The sequence below is a fragment of the Lissotriton helveticus genome, chromosome 4_1 (assembly GCF_964261635.1).
Source record: "Lissotriton helveticus chromosome 4_1, aLisHel1.1, whole genome shotgun sequence".
Taxonomy (NCBI): Eukaryota; Metazoa; Chordata; class Amphibia; order Caudata; family Salamandridae; genus Lissotriton; species Lissotriton helveticus.
The window spans coordinates 286,111,114-286,129,458 of record NC_136063.1 but is presented as its reverse complement, the minus strand read 5'-3'; the positions used below and the strand labels follow the sequence as shown (position 1 = coordinate 286,129,458).

Sequence of the window (18,345 nt, the reverse complement as noted above, 5' to 3'; positions counted from 1 at the left end):
AATAGTCTCAGACACCCTCAAAGCTTTCTTGAGGGGCAGCATTACCAACAGTTCGAGCTATAGAAAAAAAAGAATAGGGAAGTGACCTTAGCTTTGGAAGCTGAAATGAGGGCAGTCAAGGAAAAAATGAAACAGCCAGACTGGCTTGGCCGGAAGGAAGATCTGGAAAAGTTTGATCAATTAAAAGAAGAGCCGAAGAGTATTCTTCAAAGGAGGCTTATACGTAGGTGAGAGGCAAGCAAGATTGCCTACTTTGAGTATGGTGAAGGGGCAGGCAAATTACTTGCTTGGAAAACCAAAGCGGACCAGCTCCGGAACCATATCAAAGAAATAAAGGTGGACGATGACGCACCCTCCCTATCCTTGTATAAAGATATTGGCGTGGCTTTTTTTGGGTTATTTCCAAGACATGTATAAGGATACTTGCATAGAAGACAGCGCAAAAGTGAAGCTCTGGTTGGATGGGACCACATTACCATCTATTAGTCCGAAGCAACAGATAGATCTGGAGTGTGGTATCACAGAAGAGGAGGTGTGGAAAGTTATTGCAAGGGGTAAAAGGGGGAAAGCGGCCGGGCCTGATGGGCTACCAGCCAAAATATATCGAGTCTCTCAGGAGACCATAATCCCAGTACTTACTCAACCGTAAGTGAAATTTCTATTTCTTCCATTTGTATAGTTTTTAGTTTCAATCAAATTCTTTTTAATGTGTACAATCCAGTCAAGAATTGTTTTTAATTTTGTGTATTTAAATTTTGTTTGTTTTGTGCTTTTATGAGTATACCTCGAATAAAGCTACTTTGGAATGGAATGGAATAAGATATTATTGGAAGGAGTTAACCCCCTCATTCTTGGAATGATGCTACAGTTTTCCAAATTTTGAAACCTGGCGAAAATCCAGCTAGCTGCGGTTCATATCAACCGATATCATTCTTAAATACAGATTATAAATGTTTCTCTTCTATCTTATCAACCAGGCTGGGGATGGTGGCAAATGACATTCTTCACCCAGACCAAAAAGGGTTTGTGAAAGGTCGACAACTAGCAGACCTAACATACGATCTGGTTGGTGCAATCGATATCGCCTCCACCTATTCACTCCCTTTGGCAGCTTTAACCCTGGACGCCACTAAGGATTTCGACAGGGTTAACTGGGGATATCTGTCGGAAGTCATGGCAAGATTTGATTTGGGTGATAAGTTCCGCGGACCATTCAGCTGTTATACCAAGCACCGTCAGTCAGGCTGCTGGTCAAGGGCACTCTGACTGGGGCATTCAAGATCACCAGAGGAACGCGACAGGGTTGTCCCTTCTCTCCCCTGCTCATCGATATGTATATAGAGCCTTTTGCACAGAAACTTAAAGATAACCCTAACATCATCTCTTTTAAATATGAGGAGTGGGAGAGGAGGGTGGCCCTGTATGAGGACAACATCCTTATACTTTCCGCAGACCTGGATACTGCCTTTCCCGCAGTCATAAAAATGGCAGAAGAATTCTGACAAATATCTGGGTACGAAAGAAATGCGGATAAGACAGAAATAATGACGTGGAATATAAGAGAAACCCAATTCCAGGTCAGCTCCGGTATGCGATACTTGGGGGTCAGAATAGTGCAGGATTTAGGAAGAATCGCAGAAACAAATCTAGCGGGAGTCTTCAGGGAGTGTCAGAAATTGATGAAGTAATGGGCCCATCTCCTCCTATTCATCTTGAGGAGGGTAAATCTGGTCTAAATGACAATATTACTTAAGATCACATTCCTTTTCAATACAATTCCTCTTTTTTTGACCAATCCCTGATAGATCAATTTCAACAGGACATAAACTCCTTCATCTGGAAATATAGATCAACCAGGATAGCCTGGAAAAAAATAAGGCGAAGGAGAGAGAAAGGAGGACTGGCGCTACCCGACTTTCAATACTATGCTTGGGCCTTCCAGCTTTCACATTCCCGAATGTTATTAAAAACGCCTGTGAGTACAGGGGGAGGAGACATATTTCGGGCTATGTTAAGGGGCGCTAGTTTATCGGGAGAAGGCTTTATGTTTAAATTTGGGGACCAACAATTTTTTTAAAAGGTTAAACTTAAGGTCCTCCACACAATAGCAAAAACATGGGCCAGATCAAGAACTTTTTACAGGGTTTAACCTCAAACCTTGCACCTCTCTGGGGTTCACTAGGCTCGCCGGAGTGCCTCCAGGACAGTCTGGCGATACCATTAAGAGAAGCTGGGGTAAAAGTGTGGGGAGATCTGATTAATGAGGACACATTTGTCTCATGGGAAGATCTAGGTAAGAAAGTAGGGAGGGGTCTTTCAAGATTTAAGTATATCCAGCTAAAAAGTCAGAAAAAACATTTTGGTAGGGGCAGCAGCCTGGAACAACAGCTAGTGGAAAGGCCGGCAGGAAAGAGGGAGGTTTCATTGTGGTATTGGGGTATTGAAGAAGCAGAGGATGAGGAATTCAAGCTTGCAGACGAGCTATGGGGTGAACAGATCCCGAACACACTGTGTGATCCTCTATGGCAAGACTCGTTTAGAACTCTCTTCAGATTAGTTAAACCTGATTGGCTGAAGTGAAATCACCTGTTCACTGCCCATAGGGCATACATATCCCATCTTGATTATCTAAATGTTTAAAAGGATCCCAAGCTGTATGTTACAAATGTGGGCTGGCTGTAGCATTGGATATACATATTTTTAAGGACTGTCCCTTCATTGCTTCTTTCTGGGAGGATGTGCGGAAGACACTTGAGAATATTTTAAGAGCACCAATTAACATAAACCTGCCCTTCATAATCTTTGGTCTTAATAGTTACATCATAGGCCCTGCCAGATCTTTGCTATTCTATTCAATACTAATGGCCAGGAGGCAAATTTGTAAACACTGGGTAGATCCAGCCACCCCCAAACATTCAGATTGGCTGACCTCACTATATGAAAGTATCCAAGATGGACATGTCTAGAAATTGCAGTAAGAAAAAAATCGCATATTGGGTCCTATGATAAAGCCTTTTGGATACTTCTTGGACCATTTCATGCCTTTCCAGGCATCGATAATGTCCTTCAGGTTCTTAAGGACTTAGCTGGAGTAAATCCGACCTTCCCCCCGATTTTTCTGTGGGGTAATAACCTTCCGGCCTGAAAATGTACTCCTACAGGCTGAGGTACAGAGAGATCCCACATAGAAAGCCAAGGCTATCCCAGGGTATTAATGTAAGGCTACAAAAAGGTGGCTGGTTTTAAGGCGGTTGAAGGCGAATGAGGACAAAAAAATAAAAAAATAAAATAAAATAGCTCCCACAATTAACACTATAAAATATAAATTAAATAAATATATATAAATAAATAATATTAAAACATTTATTATAATTAAATTACTTTCCACAGTATTCCCCTATAAACCCACATCCCGCTCCGATGAAAATGACACAATTAACATAATTGCCAATTAATTAATAATAATTAACAGCCAAATAATTCATAATTAATTCATTCCCACAATTAACAGTATACAATCTAAATTAAATAAATAATAGTACATAAAAAATATAATTAATTTATTATAATTAAATTACTTTCCACCCTATTCCCCTATAAACCCCTAAGAAAATGACACAATTGATATTGTTGTCAATTAATTAATTAAAAATAATTAACAACCAATTAATAAATAATTAATAATAAATGAATTCTCACAATTAACACTATAAAATCTAAATTAAATAAATAATAATACATAAAAAATAATTATTAATTTATTATAATTAAATTACTTCCCACCCTATTCCCTATGAACCAACAACCTGCTACAGAACTTAAAAACCCTAAATTTAATTAAGATAAAATTATTTAACTACTAAAAATGTTACAGATATATTGAAAAACCAAACAAATTCTTATGAAAGAGATAGATCACATACTTTTAAAATACATACTAAAATACATAATATTAATTAAAACATTGATATTTTAAATAACTATATATTTTTTAACAATATTAACAACTTCGATATTTCCCAAAACAATATTTCTTATCTGCAAGTCGATATTCTTGACCACGATAGTCTTCCTAGTCAACATTTTAAACTCGATATTGTCTGTGCACCTACTCACACACCCACTTATTCACCTATACAGCCAGTCACAAAATCACTCACAACCGCATATGCCACACACACGCCCACTCACACACAGATAAACGGACACTCACATAATCTATGTTTTCTAATAGAATCATTCATTACTAGTACACAAACTAAACTAATTTAACTTGTGTGCTACCTTAGGTTATATGTTTAACCTTTTAGAAAACACTTAGGGGTCTATTACGATGTCGGGCGGACAAAGTCCACCTGCCATCACTCCGGGAGATGGGACCGCCCGCTATGTGTGCGACGGTCCCGCAAGTACACTTAAGATGCGCCCGCCACACCCCGCATTTTTTGCATTGCTGCGGGCGGTGCTGTAAGCAGCACCCGCCACAATGCAAAAAAAGGCATTGCTGCATTTGCATGCACAACGTGGCAAGCACCGCGTGGTGCTTGCCATGTCATGCATGCAAATGCAGGGGGGTACCATAGGTACCCCCATGTGCCCCCCACCACCCAACATCCTGGGGGCCCGCAATGGATCCCCAACTGCAAAAACCGTATGCCGTTGCCACCACGGAAAGGCTGGTTCCCGCAGCCATTGTAATATGGATGGCGGTGTCTAGCAGAAACCTCCACCATATTCATCCTTTTCCTACCTGGTCGACTGGTTGACCACGCGTAAAAGCGGTGGACGGTCTTCCCATCTGCTGGGGTACCCCCCACCATCATAATATGGCGGGGTAAATGGGAGGCGGGCGGGAGTTTCTGTTGGGTGGATCACCACCGCCATGCGGGTGGTGGAGATCCGCCCGACATTGTAATAGACCCCTAAGAATCACTAGATGATGTCATGAGTGACATAATCAGTAATGTCATTTGAGATGTCATCAGTGATGTCACTGACCATGAGTGATGTAATTGTTTTTGACATTGACTATATATATATATATATATATATAATATAATATAAATATGTATATGTATGCATATATATATATACACACACACACACCCACACACACCCAACCACACACACACACACACACACACACCCACACACACACACACACACACACATACACACAATAATAATAATAATAATAAAACCATTTTTAAAGCGCCTGGTTACACTCAAGACAGTGCGTCCCCGCGCTTGGATTACTGCTACCCCCCAGGAGACAGAAGACCAGAAGAATGGCCTAGATCAAAGGGACTTTAGAGGCTTTATTCCCGTGGAAAAAGATGAGTTTTCAGTTTCAGTCTGAATCTAGTTTCAGAGGGTTCCATGCGTAGATCAAGAGGAAGCATGTTCCAATGTTTACTTGCTAAAAGTCTAAAGGAACGACCTCCCATCCTGGCTTTGCGAATGCGGGGAAGTTGAAACAGCATCGCTCCGGCAGATCTTAAATTGCGGATAGGGCGATGGATGGTAAGAAGTTTTCGCAAGTAACCTGGACCTTTTCCCTGGGCAATGCGATGTGCAAAACAAAGCGCTTTAAACTTAATACGTTCCTCAATGGGGAGCCAGTAAAGTTTAGCTAGTGCTGTCTTTCCTGATGCTCTACGTGGACGGTTGAGTACCAGGCGAGCGGCAGCATTTTGAACGCACTGTAGTTGATGTAAACCCTTTTTGCTTAAACCTAAAAGTAGGGCAGTACCGTAGTCCAGATGTGGTGTAACTAAGGCATGGATAAGTGTCTTCCTGGTATTAATGGGGAGGAGGTCAAGAACTTTGCGAAGGGTTCTGAGTATGCCAAAACATCTTCCCGTGATTTTGCTGACATGTTGTTTGAAAGAAAGCTGCGCATCAAGCAAGATTCCCAGATTTCTAACGGATTCCGCCGGGGAGGGAATCGCTCCCAGTTCTTTAGGCCACCATGCATGTGACCAGGCAGAGGGAGATTTGCCAACCACCAACAGTTCAGTTTTGTCGCCGTTTAGGCGCAGGCAGTTGTTGTTCATCCATCTTGCCACCGCTAACATACAGTTGGAAAAATTGGTGGCATCTTCCATCTGATTGTGCGTAAGTTTAATTATCAGCTGGGTATCGTCAGCATATGTGACGATATCCACTCCGAAAGCTTCCACAATGTGGGCTAGGGGTTCCATATAAAGATTAAACAGGGCAGGGCTCAGACTAGAGCCCTGTGGAACCCCGTGTCTCAGCTTACGGGGGGAGGATTTATAAGGAGGGCAATGCATTCGAAAACTTCTGTTTTCTAGAAAAGATTTTATCCATTCATAGGCAGATCCCTCCACTCCCATATCTGAGAGGCGAGACAGCAGCGTCGCGTGCAGCACAGTGTCGAAAGCTGCACTAAGATCTAGTAAAACAAACGCTGCTGTCTGCCCTTCATCCACTGATTGTCTAAGGCATTCTGTGGAAAAGAGAACAGCCGACTCCGTCGAGTAGCCTGCTCTAAACCCTGACTGTGTGTGATGGAGAAGGGATTCCTCCTCCAAGTATTTCATGAGTTGGCTGTTAACCACCTTCTCCACCACTTTCCCACAGAAGGGAAGAAGGGAGATGGGGCGGAGGTTCTGTAACTGGGAGATATGTATGTTGGATTTTTTTTTCAAGGGGATGACTTGGGCCATTTTCCAGGCGTCAAGCACATGGCACTCCTGAAAGGAGAGGGTGATCAGATGTTCAATCTGATCAATCATGCATTCTAGAATTCCCTTGCAGCGATTAGGAGAAATCACATCATTGGGACAGCCGGACTGGATGCTGTTCGCAATAGTGAGCAGATCTTGCCTATCAGGAACTTTAAAGCTAGTCAGATGAGGTTTAGTGGCAGAGTCGTTTCCCACTTCCGTGAATTTAGTCGTCAAGTCCATGCTGCCTGTAAAAGTGGAATGTATTATGTCCACTTTGTTTACAAAGTAGTCTGCAATGTCGTCACATAGCTCATTGGAAAAGGTGTCTTGGGCTTCCAGTCTAGTGGGGGCCGTCAGTCTCTATAAATGGAAAAGAGTTCTTTAGTGGGATTGTTAGCAGATTGTATACGTTCCCTGTAATAAGCGCCCTTGGCTGCTCTCACAAGTTTGTGGTATATTTTCAACTCACTTTTATATTTGAGCTTCCAATCAGGGTGGTAGTTTTTCCTCCAGCCTCGTTCGAGCTTTTTGCATTTGGCTTTAGCGTCCTTAAGCTCTTTCGAAAACCAAGGAGCGGTTTTGGTTTTTCTGGCGGGGGGGTTAAGTGTCCAAGGTGCTACTGCGTCCAGAGCCCTGGACATCCACTTTTCATAGTTATCCCATGCTTCCACCAAAGTGTCGCTACAAGGGGGAGGTTCCTTAAGCAAGGCAGCTTTAAAGGTATCTTGATTGAACTTCTTCCAATCTCTACGTTTCTGGGGCCTGGGCTTGGTCGCCCTCCTGATATCCTGCGGGGCATCTACTACCTCAAAGGGAATGATAAAATGATCGGACCATGTTATTCTGATCGGAAGGGAGACTGTGATGCCTTCCCAATTGGCGAACACAGGGTCGAGAAGGTGACCTAACTGGTGTGAAGGGGACGTTGATTGTAAATTAATCGTCATGGATTTCAGTACACCAGCCACGGCCATTGCCTCCTCACAATCAATGTCCTCAAAATGGAGGTTGAGGTCTCCCAGGATAAGAAATTTTTTGTACCGGAGTGCCGGCTGTGTTACCAGTTCAATTAAATGGTTACAGAACTGTGTATTCCTACCTGGGGGGCGGTATAGTAGGAGCCCATTGATGATATTTGTGGGGTTGATTTTTATCGTAAAAAAGCCACTCTCACTGTTGGGCAGTGTTACCTTCTCCAAAGTGCATTGTAGATCACTTTTATAAATTAGTGCCAGTCCCCCGCCTTAATGCCCTTCTCTATCAATTCTGAGCAGACAGTAACCAAGGGGAACAGCTTCCAGGATTTCGGGCGTCGAGGCTTCATCCAGCCATGTCTCTGTTAGGAAGAGCACGTCAGGGCCCCCTTCTTGCAGCAGATCATGTATCTCTAGTTTGTGTTTTTTCATAGATCTTCAATTTAATAATATAATTTTTGTTTTAGTCGACATTCGTCCATCACTCTTCCTCCCTTGGGTGGAGAAATTACAAGTCGTGCAAAAAAGCGGCGACAAGTCCGCTGACAGTGTGTGACAACAACTGTCTTTAGAACCTGGACGGAGGGCAAGTAAATCATTTATGGTATACTGGAATTTTTCTCTATTGTTGTAATACACACACACACATACACATACAAACAGCCAATATTATTGGTGTTGCAGTTCTAGGCAAAGAGGATCCTCACAGGATATTCCTTCAAGACTAGATCATAGTTCAACCAAGGGTGGATGTTTCAACCCGATAGTGTACTGACTGGTGTCATCAGGACATGGATCAGCTGTCTAACACACCCAAACCACTTTGTTTACCCGGTTAAATTCATAACCGGGTAAACAGATGCTCACTTCAGTTGGAGACCTTTGGGGTTCAGATAATTTCCTGTACTTATTTATTTTATCACAGTCACTGCCTTCGTTGGTTCCTCCACTCACTCTTGGTGCGACCTCTCTCTTTGGACTAAGCCATTACCTGTAAGACAGTATGTTGTTTTAGAAGCCTTATCAAGCTACCTCTGTGGCATTTTTACAAGGGCATTGTGCAACCGGGGCACCACTTTTTGGACGCTTCGTTGGTGCAATGCCCTGCTGCATATTTACAAAGCGACGTTAAACAAAGTGGCTTAACGCCGCTTGGTAAACATCGTACCCTTTCGCACAGGTATCTGTGTGAATGGGGCATGCAGTGGGTGTCGGACAGAAATAGCTTGCTTGAACATACATCACAATATGTTGATTTTTTTCTCCAGGATGCAGTAAGAGCGTTGCCCTCTTATGTGTGTGATGCAGATGACTTTTTGAGAAAACTAAAAGATTTCATTTGGAAACCAGAATACCTCTTCATAGCACTTGATGTATGTGCATTATATACAAGCATAAGATACCAGGACGGTTTGAGGGCTCTGTGGTTCTATTTGGAGAAAAACAAAGCGATGACAACCACACAAAGAGACATGTTCATAAAAATGGTTGAGTTTTGTTTATCTAACAACATATTTATGTTCAATAATCTATTGTACAAACAGATCAGAGGTGTGGCTATGGGGGCCACCTTCTCCCCCAGCTATGCATGTTTACACATGGCCTGGTGGGAGGAGCTGGTCCTCAAAACCCAACACAGACAGGCAATGGAAAACAACGTCAAAATATGGCTAAGATTTATTGACGACTTGTTTGTGGTTTGGGAGAGGAATAGTCATGAAGCTAACGAATTTGTGACAGAATTGAATTCTAATGATCTAAACCTGCAGTTCACTGCTAACATTAGCGCACAAGAAGTACGTTTCCTAGACACAATGATTTATGAGAACAATAACAAGATTGAATCCAGGTTATACCGCAAGGAAACTGCAGGGAACTCGACTTTACATGCGAGTAGTTCCCATCCCAGACGCTTAATAAACAGCACCCCTATGGGGAGATGCTTCGTCTGAGGAGAATACACAGCAGTGAAACAGACCTCAAAGAGGCGCAGACCATCAGCAGTAATAGGTTTCTGGACCGAGGGTATTCTAGAAAGACGGTGGATAGTGCTATCTTAAAGTCTATGTGCTTGGATAGAAACCAATTACTAACACCCAAGCAAGCACAACCAGGAACCGAGCTACTCCAGCATTCAAACAGGGAGGAAACATCCCAAGGACAGGAACAATTCAAGTTTATTGTACAATACAGCCAGCAACACAGACATATTGGATCCATTATCACACAAAACTGGCCCATGGTGCTGAGTGACCCTGTCATAGGAGGAAAGTTGCCGATCAGACCCTCGATCACATTCAGTATGGGACCATCCATGCGAGATGAACTTGTCGTGACAAGCCCTGAGACCCTAGTAAACTGCTTACATGTAAACAGAATACGCGGTGTATGTTCTAATCTGCCCGTGCAACCTATACTAGGTAGGCAGCACCAAATTACCAGTGCACAAACAAATTTTACAGCACTTAAGGGCTATTACCAACATGGACAATACCTACCCTGTTGCATGCCATTTTAAGAGTAGCCACAGGTCCAGAAGTTAAGATCTGAGATATTTTGTGATTGACTGTGTCCCACCCAGCAGAAGAGGAGAAGATAGGGAACAATGCTTGCACAAACTGGAAACCAGTTACATTCTGGAATTAAATTCCAAACACCCGACAGGGTTGAACGTAACGGAGGACCTATACACATGTCTGTAGTAAAAATGAAGGATGGTTAGGGTTTTGAATATTGTGAGGTTTTATTGCAAATGATTTATAGTTACATGGGTCTATTGATATATTTTTATGTGCCTGGATTTTAGAGGTTGGTTTTATATTATTTAACAGCACTTGTTGGTCTGAATATTTAAATATGTACATGTATAGATATTTTACCATGATTTTAGCAATGATTCGAACTACTATTACAATTGGTTTTATGTACAATCCTTTATCACCATAAGAACTGAAATCGCTTACAGAATAACCAGCCATCTATTTATGTATTTATGCATTTATTTATTTAATTATTTATGTATTTATATAAATTATAAAATATAGCGAATATTGCAAATAATCTGACCTATTGGAATCTGGTAACCCAAATGGGCATTTGCAATAAGGTTATAGATGAGGGCATAGGTGGAAATTCCATATAACAATTTAGGTATATTAAGGGTTCTGCCACACATTTCCGCAAGCAAGGATATGACTGGTACCATGTAGTGGTATTCATACCGACAACAGAAATTAGCCCCACACAGTTGGCCCCCACAGATAAACAACAACCCTCGGTCCCCAAAAGACCTGTGGAGAGTCATTCAGGTATCAGCATCCACACTTCTAACCCTCATCTGATACACCTCAAAGTCTGTACAACCATCCGATTACTTTGAACCCACTACCTAGCAATGAAGACACATAAATTATGCTCCTTCTGTCCAAAGAAATCAAACCTAACTTAGGGGTCGATTAGGATTGCGGTGAATCCGCATCCTCCGGGCCGGCGGAAGCCACCGCCGGCCCGGAGGATGCGGATTCACCGCTGCGGTAAATGAAAAGACCCCCGCCACATTAGGATGGCTGGAGGGTCATCGGCGGACGGGAAGACCGTCCGACGCTTTTCCGCCGCGGTCGCCTTCCGACCGTGGCGGAAAAGCTCTAATATGGTGGCGGTGTCTATCAGACACCGCCAGCCATATTAGGATGAGCTTTAGGACATGCCTTTCCGTGGCGGCAATGCTGCCATGGAAAGGCATACGGTCTTTCCTTTGGGGGCCCGTTGCGGGCCCCCAGGGTGAAGGTGGGTGGGGGGTGCACATGGGGGGTACCTACGGTACCCCCCTGCATTTGCATGCACAATGCGGCAGGCACCGCACGGTGCCTGCCGCTTTGTGCATGCAAATACACAGCATGCATATTTAACTTTGCGGCGGGTGCTGCTTAAAGCAATGCGGCAATGTTAAATATACGGGATGTGACCGCCAGGTTGGCGGTCACATCCTAATTCCACCGGAGGGACCGCCGCTGCCCCTGCGGACGGTCCCTCCACCTCGGGGGTGGCGGACGGACGCAGGTCCGTCCGCCATCCTAATAGGCATCTAAGGATGTAAACATTGATGAATCGATTCACAATGTTCATGATTTTAATACACACGCATCACTTTTGAGGGGATTTCAGTACACTAACACTTTCAAGCACAGCAAAGCACTTTAGATAAGAAAACACAGGTGCATATAGATGGTCAGTCAGGCGCACGATACGCAAGAATGGAATCTGCAAGTAAATGATTAAGGAGAGTTTACTGGAAAAAGCAGGCATTGGAGATACCTATAGAAGTATATATAGGATAATAAATAATACTATAAATTGCACACATGTATGCTAAGGGATTTAACCTGTTAGTTTTGCAATCAAGATGTATTTATCTATTTATTTATATATATATATATATATATATATATATATATATATATATATATATATATATATATATATATACACACACACACATATATATATATATATATATATATATATATATATATATATATATATATATATATATATATATATATATATATATATATATATATATTTTAATATCCTACAGGAAAGGGAACTCATTTAAAGATCATCTTGTTAACAGTCACTACGAAGGCAAGAGTAGGAAGAAACCTACAGTGGTGGGCTTTTTTCCTTGCATGAAATGCAAGGCCTGTAAAAACTCACAGAAGGTCAAAGAATATCAAGTACCAGGGAAAAAGAACAAAACCAAGATTTCCCAATTGCTGAACTGCAACTCGGAATACACTGTGTATTGCCTGATGTGCCCCTGTAGGAAAAAATACATAGGGGGCACAATCAAACAGACTAAACTCAGGGTCCTTGAACACATGAGAGCCATCACCACGAAAGACCAGAGCTACCCAGTGGCTCGGCATTTCGAGGAGATGCACAAAAGCAATAGCAACCTACTGACCTTTTTTGCATTGGACCAACTGGTAAAAACTGAAAGACGGGGAGACTGGGTGAGAAAATTACGAACCCTGGAATCCAGGTTTATCATCCAACTCCAGACTAAGACCCCGGGAGCAATGAACAACGAAGAAGAAATGTGGACCCATATTTAATATGTTGTCCTTTTTAGTAATTGGGGAGAGATGGTAACTTAGATAGAGGATAAGAATCCATCCCCAAAACTGAAGTGTCTGCCAAACAATAGTTTAAGCATATCTATCCCATTCAGGGCTTGATTGAAAGGACTATATCGAGTCCATAATCAAAATATGACCCTTAATACAGATATCCGTGAACCACTCGGGGCAGTTCCCAATGGTGTGACCAGGGGGAGCTGTGCGAGTTAACGGCACTGGAAAGTGATAGGCGACCAATAGTATGTCTTATAATATTATACTGACATAGCAAAGACCATCACTAATAAATTGTTCATCACTGTTATCAAACGATTTATAAAAGCGCTAGATGATACAGATAAATGTATTTATATTGCATCTTGTGATTGACTCTGCGCATTACTCACCACTATAAGATGGCCGCCATCTACAATGATGAAATTGTATGAAATGTGACGTTTTTTATGTTTATTTTAATGCACGTGACAGGAAGTCACAATGAACTTTATTTAAATCACTGAAAAAATACAGCGGTTTACACTGACGAAGGCGGCAACGCCGAAACGCGTTTGTAACCCTTGTTTAAACTGCAATGCTGTGAATAAACATGGCTAACCACGCTGGAATGACTTTGAGTGCTCATCTTTGAAAATCTGTCCCGAGGATTGAAGGACTCAGTGTAGGGAAAATATATATATATATATATATATATATATATATATATATGCTAGTATTTGCACATATGTATTTATGTATTTCACAAATGCCTGCATATCCACCTCTAACATGGATCAAAGAAAGGATAAAGGTCTTTTTTCCAGTAAGGATGTTGAAAGTATCTCCTCTATGTCTTTTGCGTACCTGCACATGTGACCAACTTTGAAGCTGCACTGCACTGTATAAATGTTTAAAAAAATGGCGAACTATGTCATGTGATCAAGGCTCCGGTGGAAGCTGAAACGCGTCATGCAGCCTAGCACGAAATAAAGAAATTTTGCACAATACCGTGGTCCGTATCCGTTTGTCTGGGAGAGACACTTGATGCGCCGTGGATGAAGAGTGTATATATATATATACATACACACACACACACACAAACACACACACACAAACAGCCAATATTATTGGTGTTGCATTTCGAAGCAAAGAGGATCCTCCCAGGATATTCCTTCAAGACTAGATCATAGTTCATCCAAGGGTGGATGTTTCAACCCGATAGTGTATTGACTGTCTCATCAGGACATGGATCAGCTATCTAACACATCCAAACCACTTTTAGAAGTACGTTAAATTCATAACCGGGTAAACAGATGCTCACTTCAGTTGGACACCTTTGGGGTTCAGATAATTTACTGTACATATCTATTTTATCCCAGTCACTGCCTTCGTTGGTTCCTCCACTCACCTCGGTTACCTCTTGGTGCGACCTCTCTCTTTGGACTAAGCCATTACCTGTAAGACAGTACGTTGTTTTAGAAGCCTTATCAAGCTACCTCTGTGGCATTTTTACAAGGGCCTTGTGCACCACTTTTTGGACGCTCTGGTGGTGCAATGCCCTGCTCCATATTTACAAAGCGACGTTAAACAAAGTGGCTTAACGCCGCTTGGTAAATATCATACCCTTTCGCACAGGAATCTGCGTGAATGGGGCATGCAGTGGGTGTTGCTGTGGGCATTTTACCGCAACACTCATTGCTTTTTGACACTACCCCAGATTTGCTAGGATCTGTAAATCTGAAGCAGCTCCAAAAACTAATGCCACACAAAAGCAGGTGTTAGATTGGTGCAACGAGGAAGAATACTTTCATGTAGCCCACATAGAAAGAGCAAACCACTCTAATGATTATTTATGTGCAGGAAGCTGTCACTTACTGCACATAAACAATCATCCCTGCAACACAGTCACCTTGCAGGCAATCATCCCTGCAATGCAGGCACCCATGCAGCATAGCACAAAGGTGTCTGTGTTGTGCTAAGCAGCTTTCTTTACGGCTAAGCAGTTTTGTTTAATGCCAGAGCAAGGGAAAATACAGGGACGCACTGTATTCTTGATGATGCAATGGGTCGATGCTAAATTGCTTGCAGCTCTGTGCCATTTCTTTGTGAATATGCCCCTATGTCTCTTTTCTCATACCTAATTCCTCTGTTCTTTAGAAGCAGTTATATTGCTCCTAATGGCCGCCAGCTTTGTCTCTCTTCTTGCCTCATGAATGCCTTTCCTGTGCCCTGCCTGTCACCTACAGTGGAGCAGTCCAAACTTGCCAGAGAATGACCCCGCTCTGACGTAGAACCTGAGTACAATCATGTGCCTCGGTGGATGCAGGGCAAAGAGGGTTAAGAAAACGTCAACGCATAATAACCAAGTTCTTTCCATTTCTAGGAAATTGTGTTACAGATAGGAAACCCAAACATGCAATTATAAGCATAAAAATGTATGACCTTTAGCTGCCGTACATTAGCCTAACCTCTTACTGCAGCACATCCTGCTGGAACCAGGATTCAATCGTCTCTCTGTTTGTTGAATAGCCTGTGTTTTTCTTGGCAGCGTTGCTAACCTAATTAACAGTGAAGTAAGTCGTGACCTTTCCTCACTTAGCTCACCCTGCACATCTCCAGAACATATAATAATTCACAGCTAATTGATTTTCAGCACATTCAACGGAGATGAGTCATAGGGCATGGCAATGGAAAGTGGACAATATCTTTCTTTTGAATCAGGAGTGTCACACAGATCATAGAAAGTTTCATGAGTTTCATCTGTATTTGCCACAAATTTAAATCTTTTCTTTATTATTAGTAAAAGGTGACGTTTTCTTGCATTTTTTTTATTTAATACAGATGGTTTCATACTTTCTGAGTTACAGAGTCCCATATAGTACGTCATAGGGGTAGTGGGATAGGATGTAGCCTAACAGCTAGAGCAGTCGATCTTGAACCTCGGGACTCTATTTCGAGCCTCGGTAAGAGATGCTCCACATCCTGCGATTCTGGGCAAATCTCTTAGGGCCATATGCATGCGATTCTGAATTTGCGATTTTTTGCGAATCGCAGATTCAGAATCGCAAATCGGTATGTATGTAACAAATCGGCTAGAGCAGTCGATCTCGAACCTCGGGACTCTATTTCGAGCCTCGGTAAGAGATGCTCCACATCCTGCGATTCTGGGCAAATCTCTTAGGGCCATATGTATGCGATTCTGAATTTGTGATTTTTTGCGAATCGCAAATCGGTATGTATGTAATAAATCGCAAATAAATAGCGATTCGGTAAAAATCGCTATTTATCTGCGAGAACCCAAAAAGCGATTCCTTATACCCAAGAAATCGCAAATTTGCGAATCCTTAACGGAAAAATTTGCAAATTTGCACATTTCGCTAATCAGCCAATCGGAAACTCTGGTGCAACTTGATGACATCACTACCAGGAAGTGACTGACTACCCATGCTGCACCAGAGTTGCTGAGGGAGAGTCACAGTGAGGGAGAGCGGGAGAGTGGTCAGTGCTTCAGAATCAACATGGCTGAAAGTGGAAACATGCCCATGCATGAAACACAGCAGCAGCAGCAGGAGGGAGAATGTGCAAGAAAAAGAAAACAAAAATTCTCAGAGGCTGAACTGGAGACATTGATCCAGGAGATGGTGCCAAATCATGATTTACTGTTTGGCAAGAATTCCTTGAAGGTGCCAGAGACCGTAAAAGGCGCATTTGGGCTGACATACAGGCAAAAGTGAACGCGCTGGGAGTGACACACCGGGTTGTGGATGTACTACGAAAGCGCTGGTACAACCTGCGCCAGCGCTCCAAAGAGAAGTTAGCTGCCAGGCTGGAGCAGTCACGGCACATCGGTGGAGGGAGCTCAACTGTGCCGGACTCCACACCTCTGGAGAAACTTGTGGAGGGTACCCTGCTACCAGAAAGCGTGACGGGCGTGGCTGACCTAGACAGCTCAGATCAACCAGCATCTAGACCAGGTAAGAAGCATGCCATCACACCCCTAACACCCCTCAGACAGCCCCCAGCAGCGACCTAGGGTCAGGAAAAACAAATTTCAGGCCAGAGCAGGTACACAGGCAGACACAGCAATGCATCTTGGGAGATGTAGTCACATGAAATTCAAAGTTGTGTTTTTCAGCCACGCTAGTCAAATATTGCATGTGCAGGTCAGGAAAGGGAAATAAAAAAGTAATGTAATCCCAAACTGTGAAATATTTTATTTTCACATTGCAAATGAGTACAGTTAATAAATGTGTGCTGTTCTGTTCACAGCACCATCTACGACACAGCCTACAGGCAGTGGAACATTGACCGAACGTCCAGACTCTGGAGACGCAGGGCAGGAGCAACAAACAGATGGGGAGGACAGCCCTGTCAATCCTCGCAAAAAACAGAGGACAAACATAGTTAGACCACTACTACCAATGGAGGATGAGGCAGAGGACAGCAATGGAAATTTGCACTCTGAAAACACACTGCCACAGCAAGAGTCCCGTCCACAAGACAGCCAAGTCCCACAAGGCACAGCCAGGCGCAGACATCGCACAACCAGCAATTTTGGAGATCGGGGTGATGAATCTGTGTTTGCCGGCCTGGAATTGAATATGTTGCAGGTACAGCGCCTGCAAGCGAAAAACATTAAAGCATTACAATGAGAGGTGAGGGCAGGGCTCAGGGGAATACAAAGTGAACTGAGGGGTGCCATGCATGCGCTTTGTGGTAAGCTGCGCGCAGAACGTGCTGCTAGGCACTGAGAGCTGGAGCGCATGGACCGATATACACGGGCCATCAACCGCTTGGCCTCTGCCACATACATCCGGACCAAGCGCAGCATTGTGATGCAGCGGGAGTTTGCCCATGGCATCCAGGATATCGCTACAGTAGTTGTGCAGGCAACATCTGCTCTTGACGAGCTGCGGGCAGTACATACTACAGGCCCTGGAGTACTAACTCCCAGTGAAGAGGACGCACAGTCAATGCAGAGCAGCAACACCTCACCACCCATCATGGACAGGCACCGTAGTGGCAGGAACAATAGGCCTGCTACGTACAATTAGGATTACGTGGTGCAACAACCAGCAGGGGCCTTAGCTAGGCTGCGCCGCATATGGGGGGTTCATTGTGATAGCATTGGGAGAGGTCAACTATAGACTTGAATTTGCAATCACTCCTGTTTTAATTGTAGCACTGTGAGAAAAACATGTGCATGACAATAGGAGTGTGACTAGTTGGCATGAAGGACGTGTGGCATTGTTTCTCCTGCAATTAAGGAATTAAAATACAGTCACACACATAAGATTTGTCATTGTGTCATTACTTCTTACCTAGAAGTAGTTGCATGTAATCTCATCACGCCTCTGGCGCCCAGCTGCAGCACCAGCTACACCAGCTGCCATACGTCCAGGTCCAGGCCCCTCCACGTCAGAGGATTCAGATTCACTCAGCTCCACTGGTGTGCCTTTCCTGGTGGCGATATTGTGCAGCATGGCACATGCTACCACTATCTTGCAACATGTTTGTGGGCTGTATTGGAGTGCACCTCCACTTTTATGTATGCATCGG

General features: G+C 43.1%; 1 protein-coding gene across 1 annotated transcript; it reads left to right on the top strand.

The window, feature by feature from the left end:
- The first annotated feature begins 409 nt into the window (after positions 1 to 409).
- Positions 410 to 18,050, top strand: LOC144827989 (uncharacterized). Its single transcript, XM_078686138.1, has 4 exons — positions 410 to 554; positions 2,183 to 2,293; positions 16,470 to 16,760; positions 17,056 to 18,050. The coding sequence occupies exons 1-4, from the start codon at positions 410 to 412 to the stop codon at positions 17,436 to 17,438; spliced, it is 930 nt and encodes a 309-aa protein (XP_078542264.1). The 3' UTR covers positions 17,439 to 18,050.
- Positions 18,051 to 18,345: the final 295 nt, after the last annotated feature.

What these genes read in the sequence shown, in the direction of transcription:
- LOC144827989 (XM_078686138.1), top strand. Translation starts at nt 410, where the DNA reads ATGTATAAGGATACTTGCATAGAAGACAGCGCAAAAGTGAAGCTCTGG. An exon ending in TGTCTCATGGGAAGATCTAG is followed by an intron (nt 2,294 to 16,469) that starts GTAAGAAAGTAG and finishes AATTCCTTGAAG; the next exon opens with GTGCCAGAGACCGTAAAAGG. An exon ending in TCAACCAGCATCTAGACCAG is followed by an intron (nt 16,761 to 17,055) that starts GTAAGAAGCATG and finishes TTCTGTTCACAG; the next exon opens with CACCATCTACGACACAGCCT.